This window comes from Anoplopoma fimbria, chromosome 16 (assembly GCF_027596085.1).
Source record: "Anoplopoma fimbria isolate UVic2021 breed Golden Eagle Sablefish chromosome 16, Afim_UVic_2022, whole genome shotgun sequence".
In the NCBI taxonomy this organism is placed as follows: domain Eukaryota; kingdom Metazoa; phylum Chordata; class Actinopteri; order Perciformes; family Anoplopomatidae; genus Anoplopoma; species Anoplopoma fimbria.
In genome coordinates, this window is record NC_072464.1 from 25,993,531 (window position 1) to 26,017,661 (window position 24,131).

Sequence of the window (24,131 nt, forward strand, 5' to 3'; positions counted from 1 at the left end):
GAATCACCTCCCGATTTAACTGGGAGTGCCTCAATCAGCCCAGTCTGTGAAGTAAAACACTCAAAGCAAATATCAATCTTCTGAAGATCACAACTCTTTTGTTCTCTTCTGCACTACGAACCAGTTAATGCTCAGCTGGTTGTTAGTTTGTAAATCACTCAGAAAGCTGAGCGGCTGTATGTTTTGGATTAAATGTGGTGTATTCCATAAACACTGACCCATAACGTCCACTCTGGTCTGGGCGGTCTTGGTCCCGCTGCCATTGGTGCCGGTGACCTGGTACTTTCCGTAATCCGCCCTCACGGCCTTCTTGATGAACAGGGTGGTGTTCTTGCCCTCCGTCTCTACGATCATACGCTCTTTGTCGATTTCTGCCTCGTCTTTGGCCCATTTGATTTCGGGCTGGGGTCGGCCGGTCACCACGGCGGGAAGCCTCAGCGGCTCGCCGGCCTTGATGATGACGCCGTTCTTCACGGAGGAGTCAAAGTCCACAGCGGGAGATTCTGAACAACAGGGACAGCAGAGAGAGTCAGTCTTGGATTTAAATTGATCAAACATCTCATAACCAGGACAAGCATAACGTGGAACACTTCCTGTTGCTCCTTCACAGTAAAAGCACCAATTCTCCTGACTGGAAAGCATTTACTGTGAAGCAGCTGCAGGAAGTGTTGAATTTGATTTTCAACTTGTTTTCTGAGGCAGTTTCAGAAACAACTGAGCATTCTTCTTTTGTTAAAACCAAAACTCAATCTGACATAAAACGTAGAGAGGTAAAGTACCGCCTCGTTGGTGGATAATGAAACGGTCCGTACCTTCAGGCTCTTTGACAGTGACGGGTTCGGTCACACCGGGAGCTCCAGGCCCGGCATCGTTGATGGCGATGACGCGGATGTAATAATCTGCTCCCTCGGTCAGACCGGTCACGGTGTACGTCAGCTCTTTACACCTGAACTCTGTGCTGCGAGTCCACTCCTTCTCTCCGGCTAAAACCTGGGATCAGAAAAGCAGAGTTTAACATCACAGGTCCACGTCAGAGGACACGTCAGCTCCAGACGACGTACGAGAAGTTAGTGAATGAACTTCCTGCACCTTCTCAAGGTGGTATCCCAGGATGTCTCCTCCACCGTTGTACAGAGGGGGCTTCCAGGCCACGATGACTGAATCCTTCCCAGTGTCCACGATCCATGGAATGGGGGGCCAGGAGGCACTGGGGGGGGGGGTTAAATTGGTAAGAAGCATCAAGACCGTTGAATTTTATTTTGTGCATCCACTTATTAAATATTTAATGCATCATTTCCTAACTTATTTGATGCCTCCAGCATTTTATGGTCTTCTAATCAGCCACAAGGGGGCAATAAAAGTACAAGTCAAGATCAATTTGCTCTTTTCAGTCAGCAGCACTGATGGAAACATGAGTCCGGAGCCAATGCTCGTCAAAGTCGAGTCTGTTTAGGATAACATATGAAAAACACTGTATTGGCCCTTTAAGTTGTGTTTCTTTTTGTCCTTCCAATGTGCCATGAAATATATAAGCGGCCATAAGGGGGCGCTAAATGTACAGAATATACACAAAGAAGTCTGTTATAGAGCTGATTTTGACATACAAAACATTCCAAAAATAAAAATGGTTTCAAATACTTCCTGCTTCAGAAACAAATAATGCATTTCTTAGAAGTACAAACAAATGTATCATACAAAGACAAAAGAATATCTCGTGATGGCTCAATCTTTCCGCTTTGATTGCGCCAATGATTTTAACTCTTAACTTAACGATGATTCGCCCTCCACCGCATCAGGTGGTGCTATGAGTCAATTTAAAGTTGAACTGGTTGGCGGCGTTCTGTCCAGCTATCTGAGACTCAGCTAAATAAAACAATAGCTTATTCTCCGTGGTCTGTGTTTACTGAACACGTCGGTTAGCAATGGAAACTTACGGATGGCGTCCATGGCGACAGTGCGGTCGGTGGGCTCACTGAAGGGCCCGGGCCCGGCCAGGTTCTCGGCACACACTCTGAAGATGTAGGTGAGTCCCTCCATGAGGCCGGTGACCTTCACATCCAGAGAGTTGAGGAGGGCTCGGTTGACTCGGGTCCAGTGTTTGCTGTTCACCTCCTTTCTCTCGATCCAGTAGCCCAGGATCGGGCTGCCGTTATCCTTAGGCTCGTGCCAGGAGATGTGGGCGGAGCTCGCCGTCACCTCGTGGACTCTGGGGGTGTTGGGAGCGTCGGGAGGATCTGAGGGGGGGCGAGAGAGGAAGAGTGACTCAACGCTCTTTTTACATTTGTTGAAAAGGGATAAAGAACAGGGTTCAATGTGTCTTTCCTGATACGACCACCAGGAGGTGCCAAAGTTTAGAAAAAAGTTTTTAAAATTCATATATGTTGTTGGTTCAGATAACAGTGTAACATGTGTGCATTTATATAATGTAAATTATTTTAAACTCATCAGCGTGTCAGATCACTCTCTGGTGATCATTTTCTGCTATAAAGCTGCTAATTGCTTAATTTTTTTAAGTTTCTTTGCTGTTCTTTACTTACCAAACTGGTTCTTGGCGACCAGAGGGTCGGAGACACACGGCGGACCAGCGCCGAACTTGTTCTCGGCGGTGACCCTGAAGATGTACTCCTTCCCTTCGATGAGTTTGGTGATGGGGCAGCTGGTGCCCTTCAGCGTGGAGGTGATGGTGATCCAGCCGATCTCCTCGTTCTTGTTGTCCTTCTTCTCCAGGATGTAGTTCAGGATCTCGCTGCCTCCATCGTCCTCGGGAGGCTCCCAGTTACAGATGACCGAGGTGTTCCTGATCTCCTCGAAGGTGAAGTTGATCGGAGCGCCGGGTTTGTCTGCAGCAGAGTCGGTTCAACATTTAATCTCAGGAGGATTAATGTTGGGATTGTTTGGAAATGTATCTTTTATGGCTCTTAATCAACAAACAAACCCTTTTTAACAAATTACATGTCATTTTTCCTTTTCTTCCATTTCAATTTAGTTTAATTTCTTAAAAATATGTCACATTATATTTTTTAAAGAAGCTAACTTGATTCATTTTCAGCAGTTGTACTTGTTACCATCAAATTCAACCAGAAGTCATCTGACTAAACCTCACTGAGGAGTCATGTGACCTGCAGGTTCTTATGAAATAAATAAACGTCCGTCTTACCAAGGACGTTGACGATGCAGCAGGCGGTGGCGACACCGTGAGTGTTCTCCACCTGGACGATGAAGTCGCCGTGGTCGGCTCTGATGGCGTCGCGGATCATCAGTGCAGTCTGACCCCTCTTGGTCTGATCCAGACCCAGACGCTCACGTATTGGAGTCACAAACTCCTCCACTGGTTCAGGAACCTGAAGGGGATGAAGGAAAATGTTTGAATTCTTTAATGATATGTAGTTATGCATTAAAATGTTCAGGACTCTCTGAGGACACAAACCTTGGCCCCGGTCTTCTTCTTCTTCTTGACCACGGGGACGATCTTCTTGGTCGGCTCTTTGGTGACGTCCTCGTTGTTCCTCAGCCAGCTGACTTTGGGATACGGGGAGCCGGAGATGTAGGCATCAATGCGGATCTCCTCGCCCTTCTTAATGCACAGACCGGACTGCACACGAGCGTGGAGGGTGACCTTTGGTTTATCTGAAAATGGAAGAAGAGTTGTGATATGTATCTACTTCTTTTCTAAGGTTTTCAAGTCAATAATTGATTTGAAAGCGTTTGTGGATTTTCTTACCAACGGGGTCTGCAGCCTTGATGAGCTGCGTGCTGCGGGACGGCTCGCTGACTCCGGCGGCGTTCTCGGCTCGGACTCTGAACTGGTACTCCACGTCCTCCGTCAGGCCTGTCACCACATAGGAGAAGCCGGGGACCAAGCTCGGGGTGACCCTCTCGTAGCGGTCGCCATCTTTCTCCATCTTCTCTACGATGTAGCCCTGGATGGGACAGCCGCCGTCGGAGTCCGGAGCCTTCCAGGTGACTTTGATGGACTTGGATGTCGGGTCTTGGGCCTCCACCTGGATGGGTGGGTCGGGTTTGTCTGTGGAGTTGATATTAACAACAGATACTGAATGTCTGAGCTCTTTCCATAGGCATGAGCACAAGGTTTGACAAAAAAAGTATATGCACCAAGTTTCATCTCATTTAATTGATGGGTTTATCCTATTGGTTGATTGAAAAGGCCACAATGATTACACTGATCAGCCCTTTGAAGGTATTGAGGTGAAAACCTACGTTTGACTTCCTCTGTGATGACGGGGTTGCGTAGCTCCAGATATTGTCCGGCTCCGACCTTGTTGACGGCCTTCACCCTGAAGTGATACTCGCAGTTGACGTAGAGGTCTTTGACAGTGCAGGTCAGGACGTTCTCTCCCGACGTGACGGGCACGTAGGTCTTCTTGGAGGCCTCGCGGCGCTCCAGGGTGTAGCTGACGATGGGGGTGCAACCGTCGTCCTCCGGGGCTTCCCAGCTGATCTGGCAGGAGTTCTTGGTGACATCGCTGGAGGTGATGTCTTTACACTGACCGGGAAGTCCTGGAAGGAAGAATAAACGTGTCAGAGGATGAGTCTTCCTCATCTGTAATATGTTATTACTGAAATGCATGAGTTCAACGTTTAAACAAAGTACTGTGTTATATTTCCCGGGAACAATTATATGAAGCACATCCTACCGATGACTTTGACATTGAGGGTCCCGGTGGCGGTTCCCAGACTGTTCTCCAGGGTGATGGCGTAGGCGCCGGCGTCGGCTCGTGTGCACTTGAGCAGATCCAGGTGAGCGCTGTTCATCTCCACTGTCATGGAGAGCCTGGCGTCAGCCTTGCACTCCACGGTGTCCTTCTGCCAAACCATCTTGGGTGTGGGGATCGCCCTGTAGGGGATGTTCAGGTGCAGCTTCTCGCCTTCAACCACAACCACGTCCTGCGCCTCCAAATCCATGGTTGGAGCACCTTGGGACCAGAGGACAGGATTAGTATTGATAGCTGGTATATGTGTTGATTAGACTTCTTTTGAATTCGTTATTTAAATCCTGTCCATGCTTACAGTCGGGATCCTTGGTGAAGACCTTGTCAGAGATCTCGGACGGATCGCTTACGCCAGTAGAGTTGATGGCTCGAACCCTGATGACATACTTCTTCTCTGGTTTGATTCCGTCGTCAATCCTGAAATTGAGCTCCTTGATGGGTCTGTTGTTGACCCTGAGCCACTTCAGCTCCGGACGGGCCTCGGCCACCTCCACATGGTAGCCGGTGATCGGGGAGCCGCCGTCTTTGGCCGGAGGCTTCCAGGTGACGTTGATGTGCTCCCTGCTAGCGTCGGGGATGGTCACTTCCAGAGGAGGAGATGGAGCGCCTGGAAAGAGAGGAGAATGTCTGAGTTCACATCTGGAATGACTGACTGTATTGTATTGATTTAAGCAGAAGGGCACAAGAATAAATCCATATCAGTAAATCTGCTATGAATATTTGATGGTCTCTTACTGGTTGCATCCTCGATGGTGAGGACCTCCGTGGGTTCACTGGGATCTCCGACTCCGGCCTCGTTCTCGGCTCTGACCTGGAACTGAACCTCAGAGCCTTCGTCCACGTCCGTCACCTTAAACTGAGTCTGTTTGTCTGGAGTCTTGCAGCACTTTAGCCAGCGAGTTCCCAGCTTCTCCTTCTTTTCAATCACGTACCTGAGGAGCAGTTACTCTGTTACTCATGGAACAAAGTCTGGATGGTAACATAGCTTCATGGCCTTTTTACATTTTCCACATAATCACATCCCACTCATTATGTACATGACCTCACAGTAGTCTACACAGTAGTTTTACAGCAGTATGTGGTCTTACTTGGTTATGGGTCTTCCACCGTTGCTCTTGGGAGCTTCCCATTTCAGCTCCACGTGTCTCTTGGTGACCTCCACCACCGTGAGGGCATAAGGAGGTCCAGGAGTTGCTGCATAGAACATGATAAACATTAATATCCTATATACAACATTAACAGACTTAATTGTCTGAAACTTCTTGTCTCTGCAGGGTCTTAAAATTAAGATAAAAAAATACTGAGAGTCTGAAGACAGCTAGCACCCCAACTCATCAATGTGATCAACTCTCGGTCATTTCCGACTGCCAAGTTGATTGGAAGATTCTCTCAAAGAGGTCACCTCCTTAATTATGCATTTTTAACTTTAGGCTTTAATATCATTCAAGAGTTATTTAATAATCTCCCCCTGTACAGTTGTTATGAACGAGGATATTAACTAAAGAGAATAATTGTTGTTTGTACCAGGCTGTAAACATTTCATTTAACATGTCTATAGAGATCGACTCTCCTTTGGAGCCTCAAGTGGCCATTTGAGGAACTTTTTGACACTGCAGCGTTTGGCTTCATTTCTCAGCACTGTATGTTGCCACTTGATAAGAACGTATGATGCAGGTTTCCGTTGAGAACTTACTGAAAGTGTCTTTGGCGAGCACGGCGTCCTCCAGCTCGCAGAATTCACCCATCCCCACGGCGTTCTCAGCGGCGACACGGAACACGTACAGCGACCCTTCGTTCAGAGGAGTCACCGTGTACTTCAGCTCCTTGATGGTGGTGTCGACAGACTGCCAGGCCTTCCGCCTCACGTCCCTCTTCTCCACCACGTAGTTGGTGATGGGCGAGCCTCCGTCGCTGCTTGGCGCCTGCCACTTCAGGTCGGCGTTGATCTTGGTGATGTTGGCCACCTCCAGCCACTGAGGAGCCGACGGAGGATCTGTTGAAGAGAAAAAGGTGAATTAAAGACGGGTTTGACTTATTGAGGATCTCCAAACACGTTCTGCATGCTGTAGTCTTTAACTCCCGGGCGTACATGTCTTGTGTTGAGGATTTTTAGTTTCACAGATAAGAGGACCAAATGTGATTCAGCAGCAAAAATGTATAGCTAGATTGTCTTGTTTGGCCAAGGAATTTTAGGGTATGCCCATATTTTGTATTTGAATAAAACAACTTGTACTTACAAAGTCTCTCCTTGCAGACCACCGGCTCACTGGGCTCGCTGGGTTCGCTCTCGCCGGCCTTGTTGACAGCCTTGACCCGGAACGAGTACTCCTGCTTTTCCATCAGGCCCTGCAGCTGGTGCTCAGTCTGAGGAACATCCTCTGCGATGCGGATCCATTCCTCGCTTCCGGTCTTCTGGAACTCGATGATGTAGCCTTCGATCTTCGCCCCGCCATCGTGCTCCGGCCTGGTCCAGGCCAGCAGGGCCGTGGTCTTGCCGACGTCCCTGATGACAGGTTTACCAGGAGCCCATGGAGGATCTGAAGAAGAGTACAGTATTGTAACCATCCAATTACTCTCACTTCCATTCCTATTATTCTTACAGTAAATAGAAGTGTGATCTTGATAAATAGTCATAAATACATTGATTACAGCAGTATTAGCACTGATTGACATGAGACGTACCGATGGGATCTTTGATGAGGACCGGATCGGTCTCTACGCTCGGTTTTCCAGGTCCAGCCAGATTCTCAGCCAGAACACGGAAGCTGTACTTCTTCTTGGTGGGGAGTCCTTTCACCCTGCAGCCACATGAACGCAGGGTGAGCAAAATATTCCACATCTCTTCTTCACATGCAAATATCTTCCACCTCATTGGCTGTGATTATTTACCTGAAGGTTGTGTCCTTGATGGGCAGTTTGTTGCATCTGATCCACTTGTCGCTCTCTGGATCAAACTTCTCGATCCAGTATCCGGTGATTGGACTGCCGCCATCCTCGTCCGGCTCGAACCAGGTCAGAGTCACGGCATCCTTGGCGATGTCGGAGGGAGTGACTCTGGTTGGAGGACCAGGGGGATCTGACAGGTGGAAAATAGAGATGCTTAGTGACCGTGTTTGATTTCAATTCAAACCAGATTTCTTTTTAGTTTAGAGTATGATTTAAATTTTGTTTCATATTTATCTCATTATTATACAGTGCTTTGGTACATTTTGTAGGAAGTAAAAATAAGTTGAATGAAACCTTAAGTAAAGAGGCTCAAATGAAACACCAGTTTAAAACAACTTACCGAAGGAATACTTTGCAATGATTGGAACATGCTCTGCAGGTTCGCCGATGCCGTACTGGTTCTCAGCGCTGATCCTGAAGACGTACTCCTTCAAAGCTGTGAGCTTGCAGGCCTTGAAAGTGGTGTGCTTCACCGTGGCCGACAGCTTCACCCATTCCTCTTTGTCTATCAGCCGACTCTCCACGATGTAGTTGGTGATGGGCGAGCCGCCGTCGTCCCTGGGAGGGTTCCAAGCCATGAGGCACGACTCGTTGGTGATCTCAGAGATGTCGAAGGCGGCTGGAGGGCCGGGTTTATCTGATGAGGAGGAGAAACAACGTGAAAGTGACTCAAAATTGACATCCAGGTTGTTTATGTCTCATGAACAGCCCACTTTGAGACATTTCTAAAGTAACAAGACTTCAAATCGTTTGTGTACATTTCATATGACAAGACTGAACAAGCCCTGCGACAGACTGGCGAACTGTCCAGGTGAACCCTGCCTTCGCCCCTTGACAGCTGAGATCCAGCTCCAGCACCCCTGCGACCCTTAACTGGATAAGCAGGTTACGGAAAATGGATGGATGGATGGAAGACTGAACAAACTATAGAATGTTTTTTAGTCTGTATGGTTTGTTTTATTCATAATTATGTGTTTGGTATGGCTTTTTTAGCTTTTTTAGCTTTTTTATCCAAAAAGAAGGATAAACATTTGTTTCATTGGCTTGAAAAGACTTGCTAACATGCTAACAGCTAACTAGAACTTGGAGGCTGGCTGCTTAAATCATCCAATAATTATTTTGAGGAGTAACAAGAACACGTATGAAATGTGAAAAGTTGTGCTCTAGTGCTTGAACAGAGGTTAAGTGGCTTGTGTGCTGAATGATGCACTGCTAGTCTGGATGTTCTGGCTAAAGAGAACAGCTCGTTTCAGTTTAGGGTCCAGGTTAGGTTTCATACATCCCATAATAAACCAGCATCTGTACCTAGAACGTTGACGTCGATGGTGGCGGTGGCGCGTCCACAGGCGTTGACCGCCTCGATGATGTAGGTGGCGGTGTCTCCTCTGGTGGTGTCGGCTATGGACAGCTTGGAGTGTCCCGGTTGGGTGTCAATAGCAATGCGGTCGTTTGCTCGCAGGACGTGGTCGGCCTTGGTCCACTTCACCCGGGGATCCGGCTTTCCTTTGACATCGGCTGGAAGCTCGATCTTGGTACCGGCCCTGGTGGTCAGACCGGCCAGCAGCTTCACATCCAGCTGGATCTCTGGAGGTTCTGTTGGAAATGTTCAAAGATCAACGGTCAGCATTTACTCCAAAAGAACACATTCTGTTTAGAAAACTACACACAACCCCACAACTCTTCTCCGTTATTAGTCTTGGTTCCTTTACTCTTCTTCAGATCCCATTTCATTTAAATCACAATATTTTCTGCATGGTGCTGATTAAGTGCAGGATAATGCCTCTGACATTATTGATGAGGAAGTCTAAAGCTGAATGCAAAGTGTTTGCTCCTTGAGAATCCTTTCCGTTCTGTTTGAATAAAGAGTAATGTTTAGAGATTTCTTTCCCATCACATTGCCTCATTGTTCCCAGTAACCTGTCTAAGGTAACTGGGGAAAATGTTTTTTTTTTCCCGTCCTGACACAATGCAGCATTATTCCAGTTCCTGATCTGAAATCAGGATCTAAGTACCTCTGGCGTCAACGGCCTGGATCTCATCGGTGGCCCTGCATGGTCGGCTGGCTCCCAACTTGTTGAAGGCTCTGATTCTGTAGGCGTACCACTGGCCCTCGATCAGGCCGGTCACCTGGAACCTGTGAGCACAGAACAGTTTTATACAAGATCGTCCCAAAAATAAAGAACATGACACAAGTGGACCCAAACTACCAGGTCTTACTTCAGCTCAGGGATGGGGTCACCGCAGGGCTCCCACTTGTCGGTACCACGCTGACACTTGTCCACCACGAAGCCTTTGATCGGGGCGCCGCCGTCGTACTTCGGCGGCTCCCAGGACAGGAAGATACCCTTGCCGCTCTTATCACGCCACTTCAGGTTCTCAGGGGGATCGGGTACAGCTGGGGGAAAATAGACAGGATGTAGATGAGATTCTGGATATTTGTGTAAGAAATGTTGTACCTGGTGAAAACTTCAAATCAAATTTGCTCAAAAACAAACAAAATGGTTGCCTCTATTTCTTTAGATCTGATGTCATAAAGTCAGCTTCACTCAGATTTGATCAACGTCAGACAGATGAAATACTCACTGGCAGGAGAGGAGATGTTGACGGGCTCGTCGATGTACGCCGGCTCTCCGGGGCCACACTTGTTGCAAGCGGTGACACTGAACAGATACTCCTTTCCTTCAACCACATCAGTTATTGTGTGCTCCAGGTCCATGATGCCGGTAGCCACCTGGAAAAACGTCAACACAGCGGTGATGAATTAACACAAGAGCTGCAGTAGACGTATTCATTGCCTGAAACAACATTCCACTTTTTGTGGCCTCAAAAATTTTAACCTAAAATGTGATTCTGATTTGATCCACTTCTAGACCTTTAAAATCCTTTTTTCTATCTGCTTATTCATAATGTTTAGTTTTTTGCAGTAAAAGGGGATTTAAGGCTACACAGTTGCAAAATGCTGTATTTATGCAGGGCTTTATTTAAGATTTGAGAGTTTTCAGTTTAAGCCTGCAAAGATGCTGCGTTCAAAGGAAGCTTTTAAAGTTGGTAAAAACGAGGCGTACCTTGGCCCAGGTCTTGCGAGACACTTCTCTCTTCTCGATCTGGAAGTGGGTGACTGGACTTCCTCCATCGTGCTCCGGAGCCTCCCACATCAGGTGGACGTGATGTCGGGTGACCTCGGACGCCTTGAAGTCCTTAGGAGCACTAGGGCATGCTGGGAGAATTAAGGAAGCAAACAGAAAATTGCTTAAGAAAGTAAAGTGAAAAGTGGACCACAAAGGTTGTTATTGACTGGAGGCTTTACCCAGCATGCATTGGGTAAGGTGTTGGATTTACCCTGAAGAGGTTGTTAGTTAATCATATCAGGGAAATTAAGAGTTTATACATTTTTTTGGTTTGTCAAAAGTCTTTTCACCCAAATGAGTCACTTGACACTGTGTTATTATGAAATGTCTATTCTAAATGAAGGAGAATGTGTTGTTACCGATGACGTTGACTTCGATCTCTCCGGAGACGGCCGTGACGTCGTTCTCCAGATGAAGGCTGTAGGTGCCTTTGTCTGGGCGGACGCTCGGTGTGACCGTCAGCTCCGTGAACGTAGGCTTCGTCACCATGGAGACGCGTTCGTCAGCGGTGGTCAGCTCCTTCTCTCCGAAGGTCCACTTGGCGACGGGGGTCGGGTATCCGGTGATGGGGACTCTGATGGTGAGAGGCTGAGGGACGATCACCTCCAGGCCCTTCCTGAAGCCACTGAGGTCAAAGGTTGGACCAACTGCCAGGAGAGATTTTTTTTTCAATTTTAGCATCATTCAGTTTGCACAAACAGAGGTCGGCTGAGTAAACCGCCATCTGGCGGATGGTTTTAGTCAGAATGACATCATACTGATTCAACAACAACAGTCTGGTGTCTGTTCTACGGTTGGGCTCGTACCGTGAGGGTCGTCTGCGAGAAGCGGTCCCAGTTGCTCAGCTGGATCGGATAGGCCGGCGGCGTTCTCAGCACAAACTCTGTAGAGGTACTTCTGACCGGGTTTCAGACCAGACACCTGAAGAGAAAACAAAACAATAAAAACAAGTGTCAGCTATGATGAACCAGTGGACCCTCACAGCTGAAAGATAAAAGATGTGATGGAAATAAAGCTCTGTACCCGGTAGGAGAGGTCTGGACACAGTCTGGCGTTGCAGCGGAGCCACTTGTCGGTACCATCGTCGCATTTCTGAATGATGTATCCGGTGATCATGCTGCCGCCGTTGCTGGTTGGCGTCTCCCAAGTCAGCGTGACTGCCGTCTTGATTTGGTCGCTGTAGTTCAGGTTCAGAGGTGGGCTCGGCCTCTCTGCAGTCACAACGCAAAAGCTCAAACTAATTAGATCTGATTTGTTACAGGTGTGACAACAAACAAACATTCAAACCACTGGTTTTCACTCACCTATGGGATCCATGATCTTGACTGGTTTGGTGGCAGCGCTGGGCTTGCCGATGCCGGCCTTGTTCTGGGCTCGGACTCTGAAGATGTACTCCTTGTTTTCCACCACATCACTCAGCGTGGCCGAGCGGTCGTTGGCGCCGCAGACCATGGCCGCCTCCCACTTCACAGCAGTCCTGTCGCGGAGCTCAATCACGTAGGCGGTGATCTCTGAGCCACCGTCGTGCTTGGGAGGCTCCCAGGTGACAGTAGCACCGAACCTGTTCACTCCGCCGACTGCGACATTCTCCGGAGCATCGGGAACATCTGTTGGTAGAAAACAAAGGCGTGAAGGATTTGATGTGAGGAGACGGTATGCGAGTGTAATTGGGGAACTTTGGTCGATTCTTACCAAACTTGTTCTTGGCCTGGACGGCATCCTCGGTAGCAACGATGGGTCCGCTGCCGACTCGGTTTCGAGCACAGACTCTGAAGAGGTACATGGAGTCCTTCTGGAGGCCGCTGACACAGTACTCTGGAGTATCAGCACGGTCCGTAGCCAACGTCCAGGTCTTACGCTTTACGTCGCGTCTCTCCACCACGTAAGCGACGATCTTACTTCCGCCGTCGCTCTCAGGCTCCTCCCAGGCCAAACTGACCTCACCATCGGCGGTGTCGACCACTCTCAGGTTCTTGACGGGTCCGGGGACATCTGAAAACAACCAACATGACATTTCAACACTGCTCTGACCGCCACAGACATACCTTGGGTACATAATCTAGCGGTAATCCAATCGCAGTCACTAATTTGTCACCAAGACTCACCAATCACGTCCAGGTTGATGAACGCCTCCCCCTCGCCGTGCTTGTTTTTGATCACCACCTTATACCGGCCCCGGTCCTCCTTGCTGGGGCTCTTCAGGCGGAACTCGGTCTTGTCGGTGGATGTGTCGATGTTCTGGACGGGCAGGCTCTTTCCCTCGTGGAACCACTCGGCGTCAGCACGAGGGTAGGCGTCATAAGGCACGCTCATGACGAAGGGCTTACCGGCGTCCGTTACCAGATTCTGGTCGGTGGTTTTGATCTTTGGAACAGCTGCAGAGGAGATAAGAGAAATCTTTACAGTTTCTTACCTCGGGGAACCCTCAAACCTACCAGCTTATATAATCAGTTTATACAGGTCTTTGCATCTGACAATGTCTTTACATTTTGTCGCGATTCCCCTCAGAAAACTGGACTTCCCTCTTTAGTTAAAGTTGTGGAGGTGAAAAAATCTAGGTCAACCTTTTATTTTAGGAGGGTTTCAGTCCAGAGACTGAGCAAAGCCTGCTCTGTGCTCTTCATGTCATCCAGTTCCCTAGGCCTCATTGATAAATGGAGGATCTCAGTGTGGACTCACCTGCCAGCTCCAGCTTGGCTCTGGCATCCTTGTCTTTGGCCACGATCCTGTACTCTCCCTGATCTCGAGGTCGGATCTCACAAACCTGCAGTCTGTGGATTTTACCCTCGCTGATCATCTGGTATTTGTCTCCCTGGACGATGATCATGTTGTTTCTCATCCACTTCACCTCCACCCGGTCTTTGTTGAGCTCCACCTCGAACACGATGTCCGAGCCTGGAGGTTCGAACGCGTCCTGAGGAGGTCTGACGATCTCCACCGGGGTCTCTGCAGGACGGGAAATAACACGTGAGGATTCAAAAGAGGAAGATTCACCTCAAAAAAGGAGATGAGGAGGTTTAAAGAGTTTACCTTCAACGAAGAGCCTGGCTCTGGTCCTCCTCTCATCCACACCACAGGCGTATTCACATTCATCATCCGGTCTGCACACCTTGACAATCAGTCTGCACGTCTTGCCTTCTTTTTCCATGTGATATCTGCAAAAACACAACGGTCGAAGGTCACAAAGCAGGTAATCTGTTTATAGATCAGAGGAGGCACTTATTATGTGCGCCCCCTACTGCTCATAATGTGCATCTCTTTTGATTCAGAGGTCTCATGTGCAGTTTGAGATTGAACCACCATAATGTGCTTTTTTCAGTTTTGTGACGTTTAGGTTTTCCCGTTTGTGTTTGTGTTTACTGTCTAATCCTGGTTTGGGTTCGGGGTCCCTCAAGTCTGACAGATGTTATAAAAAGATCAAATGAAATAATCTATGACTCTGTGAATGACGTTATTGACCTACTCTAAACATTAGTAAAACTTGAGTATGTATTTATTTGTTTGTAATGTTGTATTAACACTTCTATTGTTAAAGTTCACGTCACATGTTTCGTGTCTTTAACATCGATGTTCTCACTTTAACATGTGTTGGTTCTTTACACTCAGAAACATGGAGGACGTGTCCAGTGAACACAGAATGTTTTAGTACCTCGGTCCTTCTCTGATCTCACGTCCGTTTCTGTACCACTTCACCACGGCTTTCTCTTTGCTCAGCTTGCAGGTGAACTCTGCATCCTCAAACTCGGTGATGGTCTGGTCTTTGAGCTGCGCCGCAAAGTCCGTCGGCGCCTCGCTGATAATCAGCTCGGCGGCGCACTTGTCGTCCCCGAGGACGGCGACGTACTCGCCCTCGTCCTCCATCACGCAGTCCTTGACGGTCAGGGTGTGTTTGAGGCCGTCGACTCTGTAGACGATGCGTTTGCTGAGCGTCACCTCCTGGCCGGCCTTCATCCAGCTCACCGTCACCTCGGGCCGGTTCACCTTACAGACGAAGCTGATGCTCTTCTTCTCCTGAGTCTCCACATCCTCGATGGGGTCCAGGAACTTCAGCTTCTCCTCTGTGGAGAGATCACAGACGATCGATGAAGGACCAACAGAAACGTAAACAGATCCCCATCATGATACCAGAGACCCTGAACGCAGCACGTAAACATTGACAACAATAACAACAACGCTGAAGGATTGTTTGTCTGAACTGAAATGCATGCTGGTCCTCACCGGCCACTTTAGCGCTGGCGGTGCTCTTGGCCTGCTCTGCTCTCTGATTGGTCAGGCTGATGGTGTAGCTGGCCTCGTCGGCCTTCTGGGCGTCTCTGATCCTCAGGGAGAAGACGTTGTCCCTCTGGACCATCATGTACTTGCTGCTCTCGAATATCGTCTCCTCGTTCTTCAGCCACTTGGCCTTCGCTCCCTCTGCGTTCGTCTCACAGTTGAACACGATCTCACTTCCCTCCTTCACCTCCGTGTCCTTAATCGGCGTGATGATCCTCAGTTTCTCTGTAAATAAAAAACAGACGGATTAAAACCGAACCATCGCTCTGAAATAACCAGAACAATGTTGGAGAAGACAGAACGTTTCTCACCAATCACAAACAGATCGGCGGACGCTTTAACGCCGCCGATGTGAGCAACGTAACCTCCCTCGTCCTTCAGCTCGCAGCTTTTCACAATAAGAGCTCTTCTCTTTCCCTCGCTGACGATGCTGTACTTGTCTCCGGCTTCCACCTCCTTGTCTCCTCTGAACCATTTCACCTCGTAGGTTTCCTTTGAGACGGAGCAGGCGAACTCGGCCTTCTCGCCCTCCACCACCTCCTGGTTCTGAGGACGGGCGATGAACTCGGCCGCCAGCTCTGGAGAGAGGAAGAGGAGGATGAAGGACAAAGGAGGAGGAGGAGGAGGAGGAGGAGGAGGAGGAGTCAAAGTGAATATTATTATTATTTATAAAAAAATAAAAACAGAGATGTAACATTCCTGTTAACTTGTAGAACTAAAAGGTCAAATCAAACTGGCCTCTTTTTCTCTTTCTGTTCAGACGTCCATCACTCTCATGTCTGAATGCTAAACATAAGGCTGGTTAGCTTAGCTTAGCATAAAGACTGAAATATTTGGGAAGAACTCCACGTCCAACCAGAACTTGTTTTTAAACTTCAGTTTTTGCTCAAATGAAATAAGATATGAGGAATTAACCAGTGAGCTTCAGAGGAGCCAGGCTAGCAGTTTCATCCTGCTCCCAGTCTTTATGCTAAGCTAAGATAAGCTAAGCTAAGCAGCATGGAGATAACTGTCATACATTGGAGCCAAACATCCTCTTCCAACAGGAAATACATCATCACATCCCCTCACCGTTGAGTTTGAGCGTGGCGGACGTCTTGGCGGCGGGGCTCAGCCTGCAGTTGTACTCGCCGGCGTCCTCCATCCTCAGGTCCTGGATGATCAGGATCCTCTTGCGTCCGTCCACGATGTGCTCGTAGCGGCCGCCCTCCGGCAGCTCCTCGTCTCCTTGGAACCATGTGACCTCGGCACCGGCCTTCGACACCTCACAGATCATCTTCACGCTGTCCGTCTCCGTCCCCTCCACGTTGGACAGGTTCTTGGTGAACCTGGCCTCCTCCTCTGTGACCAGATAGAGAGGGTTAAATCTGCTTTAACCATTAGCTCAGCTGTTTCTAACCTTCAATAAATAAGCTTCATGGCAAACACTTCATATTTATGTTTCTGCTGATTTTCATGAAAAACTATGTTTTTGCTGTTTCTGTCATTTTTCAGTCAACAATAAAGTTTAATTGAATTAATATTAATAAAATGGTGACAAAGTTTTGAGATGTAATTTATGTATATATGGTATATATGATATAATGATATATATGATATAATGATATATATGATCTATATGATATAATGATATATATGATATATATATATATGATATGATATAATGATATATATGATATATTGATATATATGATATATGATATATATGATATATATGATATATATGATATATATGATATATATGATATATATGATCTATATGATATAATGGTATATATGATATAATGGTATATATGATATAATGATATATAATGATATATATGATATAATGATATATATGATCTATATGATATAATGGTATATATGATATAATGGTATATATGATATAATGATATATATGATCTATATGATATAATGGTATATATGATATAATGGTATATATGATATATATGATATATATGATATAATGATGTGTATGATATATATGATATAATGATCTATATGATCTATATGATATAATGGTATATATGATATATATGATATATATGATATAATGATATATATGATATAATGATATATATGATATATATGATATATATGATATATATGATATAATATATATGATATAATGATATATATGATATAATGGTATATATGATATAATGGTATATATGATATAATGGTATATATGATGATATAATGGTATATATGATATAATGGTATATATATATGATATAATGGTATATATGATATAATGGTATATATGATATGATATATATGATATATATGATATAATGATATATGATATAATGATATATATGATATAATGATATATATGATGATATATGATATAATGGTATATATGATATAATATAATATATATGATATAATGATATATATGATATAATGATATATGGTATGATATAATGATATATATGATATAATGATGATATATATGATATATATGATAATATGATATAATGGTATATATGGTATATATGATATAATGATATATATGATATAATGATCTATATGATATAATGATATATATGATATGATATATATGATATAATGGTATATATGATATAATGATATATATGATATAATGATCTATATGATCTATATGATCTATATGATATAATGGTATATATGACAATGATATAATGGTATATATGACAATGATATAATGGTATATATGGTATAATGATCTATATGATATAATGGTATATATGATATATATGATCTATATGATCTATATGATGTAATGATATATATGATATAATGATATATATGATATATAATAATATAATATAAAGTGGAGGCTGCTCACCGATGACCGTCAGCATGCCGCAGGTCTTGGAGGTTCTGGCGTCACATTCGTACTCGGCCTCGTCGTCGAACACGGACTTGTGGACCACAAGGATCCTCTTGACCCCCTTAGCAATGATCTCGTACTTCTTTCCTTTCCTGATCTCGCTGCCGTCTTTAAACCAGCGAACCTGAACAGAAGAAATCACGTTTCATCGTCATTGAAATGTTGATGAGCAGCAGAGCTGGATGCTGATTGGTCGACAGCTCTCACCTTGGCCGACTCGCGGGACACTTCACATTCAAACTTAGCGGATTCCTTCTCTTTGACCTCGACGTCCTGAAGAGGCTTCATGAACTCCACATGAGGAGCTGAAGACAAAAGCACAGGATCCATTTAAACATTCATCATATTATTCTACACTTCACTTTAATAAATCCTTTTTTATCTGACAGACATCAAAGTACGGAAGCTGAAGAGGGACAAAAACCTTTTAGAGGCCCAAACATGACAGGAACAAAAACACATGTAAAGTTAAGAGTCGTAAAAATAAAAGCCTCTCAGAGTTTCTATAAATGATGACTTCATAAGTGTAGTAAGTAAACATTCGGTTAAGACTATCCCTACCAAATAAACCAATAATAAAGAAATGTAATATTCCCTTAGACAATAAATATGGAAGCTGAAAACAATGTGATGTGTGGAGGCTCATTCATATTATAAATATATGAATATTTAGAGCTGATTCAAGTTACTTTAAGTTTTCATTCATATAATGAATGTAACATGAATCTTGTAAATGGTTTCTCTGACTTAGATTCCGGTTCTTCTTCTTTAACGTTTGATGAACTCTGAAAACAGGAACCAGGAAGCGGTTCTGTTGAGCTTCTGTTCTTACCCGTGACCTCCAGGAAGCAGGAGGTCTTGAAGTCTTTGGCGTCACACGTGTACATCTTTGCGTCGTCGGGGGAGCAGTCGTGGATGACCAGCGCTCTCCTGCGTCCCTCCACGATCATCTCGTACTTCTTGGTCTTTCTGATCTCCTGTCCGTCTCTGAACCATCGTACCTCTGCGTTCTCTCTGGAAACCTCACACTCCAGCGTGGCCGTCGCTTCCTCCTCCACCGTCTGGTCCTCCAGAGGCTTCGAGAACTCCACCGCCGGCTCTGAACACACACACACATGTTTGAGCACATGATAACCAAAGACTCACCGTGATGCGTTCGCTGTCTGCGGTGCGTTCGAGTGTCTCACCTCTGATGATGAGCTGAGCCTGAGTCTGGAAGTCTTTGGAGGTCAGTTTGACTTCTCCGGCCTCCGACAGCTTCACGTCTCTGAGGGTCAGAGCGTGAACTCTGCCCGCCACACGGGTCTTCACCTGCAGACACCAAGATTCATTTTAATGATCAGACCGATCAACTTATTGATCACCTCATATTGACATTAATGTCTAATAGGTCGACTGTTTTTAGATAAATCAAGTGTTTTGTTTATAAAATGTCAGAAAGGTGACGTCTTAAATCCAAACTGAAATAAAACAGGGGAAGTCCTAAATAATGAATCGATTATCAAAACACTCAACGATTCATTTCCTGTCGTAATTTACCTATTTATTGACTGATTATTAAAATAAATGACTTTATTATTAAATAAATTGTTATTATTTTATTCTCATTATTTATGGATTCTTGTTTTAATATTCAAACAGTAAACTGGAAGACTTTGTTTCTTCTTTAAAAAAAAACAAGACTAGTGCAACATTCAATCAATCAATCAATCATTTAATCAATCAATCAGCTAACTGACCAAATAAACCAGCGACAGTATAGATAATCAATAAATTGTGTTTTGGTTTTCAGGACTTGATGAGAAGATTTTTTGCAGCTTTTCTTTTTTTTAACTGTTCAGTTTATTAAAAACATAAATCCGTCGTGAAATAAAGTTGTTTTTGTTGCGTTGCTCATCACTCAGCTGTCATCTAGTTGCAGGCTGATGCTAACACGCTAATGCTAACTGCGGGTCCTTCTGCATATAAGGAGCTGCTGATCTGTGTGCTTGAGATAACAGCAGCTTATTTTTAACTGCAGTCTCCACACTGTAAAAAATATCTCCAGTTTCTTAAAAACATTCCGGTTTATTAAAGTTTTTCTTTTTGTTTCATGTTTTTCTTTTATTGACTAACTTTCTGTCAAACACATATATTACAACATTATACATTATACACATATTTATCTGCACAAGAATCAATGAGATGAGAAAAATAAACCTTTCTTTATGAGAGTAAACATTGCACCCATATATATATATATATATATATATATATATATATATATATATATAGATACATATATATAATTATATATATTGTATTTATTAATTTTAGATAGTAACAGTATAACTGAACGTAGATCCACAAAGCATTGAGAAGTTCCTTTTACATTTTTTACAGTGTAAACTTGATTATCAAACTTTCCTCCTGCAAACTTTAAATCTGCGTTAACTAAAATATATCCACCTTCAGCTCGTTCTCTATGTTTTAGTTCTGAAATAGTTTATTTGTGTGAAATATTTCAAGCGGCGCTGGTTTGAACTGGTCTGAACTGGTCTGAACTGGTTTCTTGTTAGAAAGTGGACTCACCCGGTCGCTGGCCTCCATCTTCTGTCCTCCCATGAACCAGTCCACCACGATGCCTTCGTAGGACAGCTCGCACTCGAAGGTCGCCGTCTCTCCGGCCGTCACCGTCACGTCCTTCAGAGGACGCAGCAGCCCGATGGACCGAGCTGAAGACGAGGAAGAAGAGGTCATGGTGGAACAGGGCAGCATGCATCTGATCTGAGCTTTGTTTCCTGACGGCAGCAGAGACTCGAGTTCTTCCAATCAGAGAGCAGCCTCTCACTTTAGATAAAGTCCACAGCATCTAAAATAAACTCAGCACCTGATTGGCTGAAGACAAATGGAGACACTCCACACTTTGTGCTTGAAAAGTGAAGTTAGAAGATGAGACAGGAGAGGGGAACCACACTGAGGAGGAGGAACCTGAAGGAAACATCTCAGATGTTTAAGAAATATGTTTCATTCATTTGAATTATAAAAATATTTTATTGACTCCAGAAAAAACTTAATGTATATATATATGTATTGAAATGTAATTTTGTATCTTATTATCTGAGTTCAAAGATGTGGCCGAGCTCCAAACTTGAAATGATAAATTTATTTTCTGAATGAGGAGCCCCTTTCTTTGTGGAGAAAACAAATTATTTCTAAGCTCCACTTTTCACAACTTGAAGGACCTATGAGGGAGTCCTGAAGACGAGATGATCAGCGTTGACATCTGAATACTGAATGAAGGAAAACATGTTCTCACCTTTCACTCGGAGCTGAGCGTTGGATTTGGCGTTGGCTGCTGAGAAGTCGACGCCTCCGGCCATGTCCATCCGGACGTTATAGAGGATCAGCATGTGTTTGGTTCCTTCCTCCTTGATCTCAACATCCTGAAAGAAAAAGACCAGGAACAAAACAACAGTGCATTATTAAAATACCCCCAACAGAAGTATCTGATCCACATTGTGTTAGTGAGAAACACATGATATGATCATGAAAGCAGACTCACAGGACACTGATGCAGAGCTTCTCCCTTCAGCTTCCAGTTTCCGTGAACGTCCTCTTCTGAAATCTCCGTCTCAAACTTGGCTGTTTCTGTCTCTGTGACCTCAACGCTGTACAACGGACGAACCACCTTGATGTCCCGCGCTGACGGGGAGGAAGACCAGGAGGAAAGAGATGAGTAAGAGCTAAAGTGTTCATTACAGGAACCTGACTTTTATCTACTCTCATGCTTTGTCCCCACAAAACACTCATTTCTGCCTCACGTTACTTTATAAGTTACTCTGGAGTTTGTTTGTGGGATGACAAAGAGTTCAATCACGTAGAAGAGGAGGGCTCACCTCCATGTAGATACCAACAAGGACTCATCAATCATGTCCCACATGACCACCACTGCTGCTCTGAACCTGTTGTTGAAGCCCCAGATATGTCGAAACATCCAACCCCGTGGTGTTGGGTTGAAAACGTTATCCGGAGCTCGTATTCACTGAATCTAGCAAGTCACAGGCCAGCTGAATTAATCTGGTTTATGACAAGCAAACAACTTTTAAAATGCTTGTTTTCCTAATGGGGTTTAGATTGATCAGTGCTAGGCTATGCTAACCGTGTAGCTGATCCATCAACACTCAAAATAACCTCATCTAAGCATAATAACAATAACAGTTGACGTTATTGTTTATTCCCATGGAGTTTAGTCCGTTCTCTGTGATAACATGAGGTCCCGTCGTAGAGCTCTGGGTGACCTCAGACAGTGGACTTTAAGTTAACTTTAATTTGTGTCTATTTGCATGTCTTAAATTTGTATGTAATTGTGCCGATGGAAAATAATGTGCTTTATGTTTGTCTGAACATGTGACGTGTGAAGGTGGGAGAGTCTCTTATCTGAAATAATGGTGGGTTTCCATCGTTACTACATCTAAACTTACTGCTGTAAAATGTGTCGTACCTAAGGTTTGTTCTTTTCTGCCTGCTCTCTTCTGTTTACATTATTTTACACGATGCAGATGCTTTTGTCCAAAATTGACTTCAAACAAGTGTATTTAGATTTCATATGAGCAAAAGCCAGATGTCCTCAAAATGTCTCTAAATTCATCAAACAACCAAAAGTGATACTCTGACGATGCTCCGCTCTTTAAGGCAGATGGTCTCAAATCAGAGGCTGTGATGTCACATAACTTCATATTATTCATTGGCTCTGCTCCACATATTCATGATCAAGTATCAGGAACTCTTGACATCTGTGTGAAATCTCAAAGTTTGACAGCCAAGAATCCTGCTGTTACTTTAGATTTTTGTTCAACCGATGCAACTATGATAAAAAAAAATCTTTAATGTCCTCCGCTGATGCTGCGACCCTGATCCACTATTTCGCTTCATCCAGAACACATTACTGTATTATTTTAGATGTAAACTAGAGCTACAGCTCGTCAAATGATCCTCCTTTTCAAACAAACTACTAAAAGCTTGTTCAAAGTGCTTCAGTACAGTTCCAGTTAAAGTAACTTCTGCCACTATGCCGATGATACTCTGCTTTAAACTGCAGATTATCACATCGATATTTAGACATTTGAGTCTGTGAAAAACTGAATGTCAGTATTTACCTTCAATGGTCAGGTTGGCTGTAGTTTTATCTGAACCACAGTCACAGGTGTACTCTCCGATGTTGGCCTTCTCCGCCTTCCTGACCATAAGGATGCGCTTCTTGCCGTCGGTGCTGATGGCGATGTTCTTGGAGGGAGTGATCTCCTTCCCGTCCTTGAACCATTTGACGTCGGCGAGGGATTTGCTCAGTTCACAGACCAGCTTCACCTCATCCTTTTCCACGGCCGTGTAGTTTTGCAGCTTGGTGGTGAAATACAGATCGCCCTCTGCAGAGAAACGATACGTTTTAATGTTAAAAACAGGAGTCATGTTTTAAATTTGGTTGTATCCCGTGTTGACAAATTCTCCTAAGTCCGTTTTCTGTTCTGTTGTTTGCAAATGTCCGATCTCAAGGATCAAAACTTAAACATTGAAGGTTCCTTCAACAGCAGGGAACTATCTGGACTAAAGTGACATTTGTCACGTTTGTCTATGTAACCGATTACCATGAACTTTACCAGACAAATCAGTTTTAGAAAATAACGTTCTTTTTTCCAGAACGACAATCAAACAGGTGACCCAAGCTGAACGGGTTTACAGTTACTGACCGATGACGGTGAGCATGGCGGTCATGGTCTTATCCATGGCCTCCACTTTGATCATGGACGTGTCGTCAATGGTGACCTCCTTGAAGGCCAGCATGTGGGTCTTTCCGTGATCCGACATGTGGACCACCTTGCTGGGATGCAGGCGGACATCGTTTTTGTACCAGACCACCGAAACCTTGTCGTGGGAGAGTTCAACGCTGAACTCGGCCGTTTCTCGCTCCTTCACCGTCACATCCTTAATCGGTTTGGCAAACTCCAGGCGAATACCTGATTAAAGATTAAAAAAAACAGTGTTGTTTTGTTAGTTATGTTTTTTAACGTGACCAAAAACAGGCCCTTTGTTTCTCTGTTGAATGTAATGTATTGGCTAAAAACCTAAAAACTTGTAACAGTAAGTCAGCATTTAGATTCAAACCAAAAACGTTGAGGTGGAAAACTAGAAAATCAGGGAAAG

General features: G+C 44.6%; 1 protein-coding gene across 1 annotated transcript in view; it reads right to left on the minus strand.

Moving 5' to 3' along the window:
- The window catches only part of ttn.1 (titin, tandem duplicate 1), a 125,690-nt gene that overhangs the window by 73,766 nt on the left and 27,793 nt on the right, over window positions 1-24,131 (minus strand). The window contains exons 45-88 of the mRNA XM_054614808.1: window positions 23,678-23,944; window positions 23,090-23,356; window positions 21,496-21,635; window positions 21,250-21,376; window positions 20,523-20,665; window positions 19,139-19,262; window positions 18,784-19,050; window positions 18,159-18,256; window positions 17,907-18,075; window positions 16,148-16,417; window positions 15,388-15,654; window positions 15,023-15,301; window positions 14,454-14,862; window positions 13,835-13,959; window positions 13,484-13,750; window positions 12,910-13,179; window positions 12,497-12,796; window positions 12,109-12,411; window positions 11,828-12,015; window positions 11,611-11,725; window positions 11,164-11,451; window positions 10,742-10,893; window positions 10,260-10,407; window positions 9,894-10,071; window positions 9,689-9,810; window positions 8,982-9,269; window positions 8,017-8,313; window positions 7,620-7,806; window positions 7,413-7,528; window positions 6,968-7,267; window positions 6,424-6,723; window positions 5,819-5,924; window positions 5,466-5,662; window positions 5,029-5,337; window positions 4,656-4,934; window positions 4,219-4,518; window positions 3,722-4,024; window positions 3,428-3,627; window positions 3,158-3,341; window positions 2,538-2,840; window positions 1,931-2,234; window positions 1,090-1,207; window positions 813-990; window positions 219-503 (exon numbers count right to left, since the gene is read on the minus strand). Coding sequence (XP_054470783.1) covers window positions 219-503; window positions 813-990; window positions 1,090-1,207; window positions 1,931-2,234; window positions 2,538-2,840; window positions 3,158-3,341; window positions 3,428-3,627; window positions 3,722-4,024; window positions 4,219-4,518; window positions 4,656-4,934; window positions 5,029-5,337; window positions 5,466-5,662; window positions 5,819-5,924; window positions 6,424-6,723; window positions 6,968-7,267; window positions 7,413-7,528; window positions 7,620-7,806; window positions 8,017-8,313; window positions 8,982-9,269; window positions 9,689-9,810; window positions 9,894-10,071; window positions 10,260-10,407; window positions 10,742-10,893; window positions 11,164-11,451; window positions 11,611-11,725; window positions 11,828-12,015; window positions 12,109-12,411; window positions 12,497-12,796; window positions 12,910-13,179; window positions 13,484-13,750; window positions 13,835-13,959; window positions 14,454-14,862; window positions 15,023-15,301; window positions 15,388-15,654; window positions 16,148-16,417; window positions 17,907-18,075; window positions 18,159-18,256; window positions 18,784-19,050; window positions 19,139-19,262; window positions 20,523-20,665; window positions 21,250-21,376; window positions 21,496-21,635; window positions 23,090-23,356; window positions 23,678-23,944 — 9,837 coding nt within the window. The remainder of the gene's footprint in view (window positions 1-218; window positions 504-812; window positions 991-1,089; window positions 1,208-1,930; window positions 2,235-2,537; window positions 2,841-3,157; window positions 3,342-3,427; window positions 3,628-3,721; window positions 4,025-4,218; window positions 4,519-4,655; window positions 4,935-5,028; window positions 5,338-5,465; window positions 5,663-5,818; window positions 5,925-6,423; window positions 6,724-6,967; window positions 7,268-7,412; window positions 7,529-7,619; window positions 7,807-8,016; window positions 8,314-8,981; window positions 9,270-9,688; window positions 9,811-9,893; window positions 10,072-10,259; window positions 10,408-10,741; window positions 10,894-11,163; window positions 11,452-11,610; window positions 11,726-11,827; window positions 12,016-12,108; window positions 12,412-12,496; window positions 12,797-12,909; window positions 13,180-13,483; window positions 13,751-13,834; window positions 13,960-14,453; window positions 14,863-15,022; window positions 15,302-15,387; window positions 15,655-16,147; window positions 16,418-17,906; window positions 18,076-18,158; window positions 18,257-18,783; window positions 19,051-19,138; window positions 19,263-20,522; window positions 20,666-21,249; window positions 21,377-21,495; window positions 21,636-23,089; window positions 23,357-23,677; window positions 23,945-24,131) is intronic.